Source organism: Eutrigla gurnardus (assembly GCF_963514095.1).
Source record: "Eutrigla gurnardus genome assembly, chromosome: 15".
Lineage (NCBI taxonomy): Eukaryota > Metazoa > Chordata > Actinopteri > Perciformes > Triglidae > Eutrigla > Eutrigla gurnardus.
The window spans coordinates 14178427-14183612 of record NC_139938.1 but is presented as its reverse complement, the minus strand read 5'-3'; the positions used below and the strand labels follow the sequence as shown (position 1 = coordinate 14183612).

At 39.4% G+C, this 5186-nt stretch overlaps 1 protein-coding gene across 1 annotated transcript; it reads right to left on the bottom strand.

The window, feature by feature from the left end:
• Positions 1-1927: 1927 nt before the first annotated feature.
• On the bottom strand, positions 1928-4967 carry sod1 (superoxide dismutase 1, soluble). Its single transcript, XM_084028836.1, has 5 exons — positions 4812-4967; positions 3342-3438; positions 3184-3253; positions 2392-2509; positions 1928-2290 (listed from the first exon to the last, which is right to left on the bottom strand). Exons 1-5 carry the CDS (start codon positions 4881-4883, stop codon positions 2183-2185), a joined length of 465 nt encoding a protein of 154 aa, XP_083884962.1. The 5' UTR covers positions 4884-4967; the 3' UTR covers positions 1928-2182.
• Positions 4968-5186: the final 219 nt, after the last annotated feature.

Below are 5186 nucleotides of genomic sequence, written 5' to 3'. Positions count from 1 at the left end.
GTTGGGTTGCTCACATGGCATGTGTGACATGTTATGATTTTATGTATGTGGAACAGTAATTAATAATATTAGGAAATAACCGTTTACTGTGCAGAATAGTAAGGCCCGTTTGTCCTGTGATTATGAAACACAATTATGGTGGCCAAAGACATTCACAAAACTATATATCAGGACATCTATAGAAAATAATAATAATGCCAACAGTAAAAGTAATCTTTGATGTTGTTTGTGTTTTTGTCTCCTTTTGGCAAATAAATTACACTCAAAATATGAGTGTAAAGAGGTTGAGAGTGAGTCTGTAACAATAACTGTACAAAAGCATTCAAAATGAACAATTATTCTAATGGATAGTGAAATGGCGTCTACCATTAACACCAAGTCATTGTCAACTGAAACCAAGCAGGGGACAGAGATTTACATGGTGACCCAATCCATCTGTGATGGAGTATCAGACTTGTTGTACCTGTTACAAAATGGGTTATAAAGAGTAGCAACGCCCTCTAGAGGATGATGCATCTTAAAGTCTGCATCTTAAAGCTGGTCAAAGTTGTTTTCGTTGTCAGGACCTCAGAAATCCCTTACCTGAGAAACTAGGGCTTCAGTAACATCTTTAAAAATATGTATAAACTCTTAAACTTACAAGTTTTAAATGCTTCATGGTAGTCTTTTTTATGTTTTAATATATTTCATCATCAGGGAAAATGTCCGATTTTCTTTGTGTTTTCAATAGAAAAAAAACGTTTCAACATAATTTTCTTACCTGCAGCCAGTCAGTCAAGTCGACTGCAGGGGACAATGATAAACCACTGGTGACCACATGGACCCAGAGATCCGACATATTTGCAGCAACCACCAAACTGAAGTTACAAAGGAAGTCACCTCCTATCCTAACAAAATGTGCTACACAGGTAGATAATAGAAATAGAAACCAACAAAGCTAGTTTAACGAGCAGCCAGCCCACTTGCTGGCCATCAACAACGGTAGCGTTAGCTAGACCAACTCTCGCGATATTAAACGTGTTTAAACTATAGCATTGATGAGCTACTAGCCAGCTGGAAGGTGTGTTAAGAAGGTAAGACATCCAAGCCAGGCCACTCACCGGAAAGGCTGTCGGATGCTAGCCCCGTCTTTGGCTAATGGTTCGGGACAAGATTTGCAACGAAATCTATGACGCATCGAATTCTGTTCCATCAATTACAGAGGCTGGTCAAGTGCACATAGCTCAGCCAAGATGGCGTCCTCATCACATTTTTCCAAGACAAAAAAAAAAAAAGTATCATAGGCTTCTTAAATAGCCTACCTGGTGATAGAATAGCAGTAATAGTAGCTTTTATTCATTTATGTGTTGTTTAAAATATAACACGTGGCTCAATAGTATCCAAACTTATTAAAGTATTAAAAGGTTTTGACCAGACAGCAGGCCTTCACAAGAAGGGTCCTAAGTTTGAGTAATGCAGGATCTATTCAATATTTTACTTTTATGAAGAACATTGTCAAACAAATTAAAGGAATCAAATAGCCAACACAAATGGGCAGTAAGTTGGGGCCACTGGGGGAAGTTGATAGTTTAGGTGGGTCCGACACTTACTGTTGATCCATGTAAAAAATATTCACTACTTTTATAAAAATGTTCAACATCTGCACAGTAAAAATTAAACTTACTTATTAGGTTAAAGAATATAATTGGTGTCGTCACTTAGGGCACAAAATTACAAAAGTGAGGTTTAATAAGCAACATTAACAATGACTGCCAAATTTAGGTGGGTCTGTACAATATGTGAGGAGGCAACCATAAATGTTATTGTGACACCTGTGTTTAACAAGTCAAAAATGTCCACTGTACTCAAATACTAGACTTTTGTTTCGGTCTAGACACACACGTAACAAACTGGCAGAAATGTCACACATGATTGATTAACAGACAACTTTGTAAATTGTAGACATCCGTTTATTTCTTGTGCGTTAATAGTTCTTTGGGACCAAAACTAAATCAGCATACATATAAACCCATACCAACATGAGGAACGGACATGGTAAAGCATGGTTCATGTACTCTCTTGACTAGTCAATAAAAAGCCACAAAGTATTGAAAGGGACAAACGGTCACATTAAGTAGCTATGTTGGTCTTATTAAGTGCTGTGGGGAAAAGTTGCTTCTAGTGCTGCATGTTCCGACAGCGTTTACTGGGCAATTCCAATGACACCGCAGGCCAGACGTCCACCAGCATTGCCCGTCTTTAAACTCTCGTCATTGCTTCCTTTTCCCAGGTCATCAGCCTTCTCATGGATCTAAACACGTGACAGAAAGCACAGTTAAAAAGGTTTTCCCATCACCAACACTTTATAGTCTAGATGCTCAATCCCAGGTACAAAAAGGCTCTTTTCCTTACCACCATGGTTCTGCCAATGATTGAGTGCTGGCCACTGAGGGTGATTATCTTGTCCGTGATGTCTATTTTTGCAACGTTATCATCTCCTGCAGTCACATTCCCCAAGTCTCCAACATGCCTATTTACATAAAAATAAATTACTTGCATTAAAATTACCAAAGCTTTTGCAAGAGTTTTTTTTTGGTTGTCCTGTGAGAAAACCCCCCACCAACAAAAACATCCTGTTTGAGACCTTATAATTTTTCAATGCCATCATTGAAATTCAATTTGAAGTTAGTGTTCCATCTGTTTTGCTACCAAAAGCTCTTGAATGGTGCTGTTCTACATGCCAGAGAAAGATTTTAAAAGCTGATAATTTAAATTATACACCGTTAAAACCGTTCCCTGTGTTCAATGGTACAGCTGCATGGTATGCAGCCATAAATGAACATCATGAGTTCCAAGTTCAATATTCAAACAAGAGTTTTATATATCTGTGGGGACCTTTGATTCATAAAAGGGTGATATGAAGCTACTTTTGCTCCTGAACCAGAGTGAATATAATTAAGCTATACAACAAACAAACCATTGCAACTTCCAGTCAAAGTTATACAGTCTGATTTATTCAAACTCATTTTGCACTCGAGTTCTTTGAATCTATTGATGAATCTATGAATTCTGAGAAAATATCCAAAATGTATTTAAAATGAAAAAGTAAATATGAGCATCAACTGTAATAATGGACATTATGAGGCACAATGATGTGCTAAACATTGTAATGGCTCATAACTTCTTTTGTCAGACTAGGCTCACCTCTTCTCATCAGTAGGACCGGCATGATTCATGTTGTGGGGATTGAAGTGAGGGCCTGCACTGATGCACCCTGGGAGGGAAAAATTGAATCATTAAGTCAATAAAATTAATTTGCAAGTGCTGCAATTTTAGAAAGATAGCTATTGTCAGATGCTCACCATTTGTATTGTCTCCAAAAGAATGGACATGGAAACCATGCAACCCAGGAGTAAGGCCTTTGATTTCTCCTGTCAGCTTCACAGGGGCTGAGTCGCTCTAACAGATCAGGAGAACACAAAAGACCTGTCAAAGCCAGGTGGCTAGAGGACTATATTAAAGTTTAGTCAAAACAAGGATTGATTCCATGCTATTTCCATTCATCTGGCAACCAGTAAGTCATTCTAAACACAACCTTAAACAAAAGAAAATGTAAAGCACAAATACAATCCCTTCTGTCATAATGTCAAATAGAGAAAAAGGGAATTATTTAATGATTTCTCAGTAGGTCATCTGTTGAAATGTTGAATTAATATCCTATTGACTTAGCGCAAATCATTCAATGACAGAAGAGATAATTGAACATGATTGCATCAGCAACATCCACCCAGCTTAAAACTGCCCATGAATTTTCAACACGCAGAATTGCCAAACAGAGACATGCGTTCCTTGTTAGTTAGATAAGGAGCAAGAGAACATAATGTGGATTATTGTTCAGCCAGTGGCTCTGGTTTTGCACATCAGGGTGCTGTCAGGTGACTGCCAGTGTGACAGTACACTGACGTTAATGCTGTGTGCAAGAGGTGAAGTGGGGTCATCATAAAACCAAAAAAACAAACAACTGAAGGTGTGGGACCTTCAGTTGTCAGTGCCTCAACTCCATAAACTCAACCATCAACCTCGGCACGTTTGCTCAGCCCCGCTTATCAACGAGGCCAGATACTCGAGGCAATGAAAACAGAAAAAAAAGGGAGGGCAGGCTATGACTCAGCAAATATTAAATTAACGTTATATGGGCTCTTGTTTTAAAGGCCATCGTTGATGGTGCAGCTTTTGACTGCGACTCGGTTTTCAATGAAAACAGCTACAAATTGAATGGATTAAAACACACATCAGACAGGCAACGTTCGTTATGAACCAGCAAGGCAGACGCTGGACTTATGCAACAGGCGATTTCAATACACGCGCTGGTGATCATTAACAAAAACAAGGGCCTTAAACGGTCAAAGGTTACGATGTTAATGGAAAGACGCTGTTAATATCAACTAGCTGGACAAGGTACCACGATAACACGAGCAGCCTAGTTTGAATAAAAATATATGTAATTGATTGCATGCGGACTTAAAGCAGATTGGTGCTTTAACGTACACGGTGCATGCTAACGTGATTTTTGAATTAAATAATCTTACACGGCTGGGTTACCGACGTCAGCGGCGGTTTGTTGAACCAAGTTCGACGCATTGTCGCTCAAAAGTAACAAGAAACCCTACTAGCTAGCAAGCTGGGTCTCTCTGAAAACCGATCTAACCGGCTTGTGGGTAGCTAGCTTAGCATTCTCGAACTCACGCTCCCGGGAGGCTGCACGTCAAATCTCCGGGTAGTTTCATTAAAACCGATATTTCTCCCCCTAAAAACAACGTAGCGTGCCTTACCTCCTGCTCAAAATAAACGGCCCCGGTGGTCTCTCCGGCTCCTTTCAGCACGCAAACAGCTTTCACGACCATCTTCGCAGTAACTGTTATCTTGCCCGGGACGTCCAAGTTTCTGTGAATGTCGCGCTTGACAGTTTAGAGACAACCAATATTTGTACGTGCCTGATGGGCGGGCGCAAGCTGCAGACAGCCAATCAGAGTCAAATATGAGCCAAAGACATATTTTGAGTCGTCACTGGCCGTTAAGCATGGACAAATCCTCAATAAACGTTGCCCACATTATATTATGTTTAACCAACGATGTTAAAATACTTCTATTTTTCTGTAATTCATATCAGTACTATTAATAAATGGCCTGACATTTACATCTTCCTT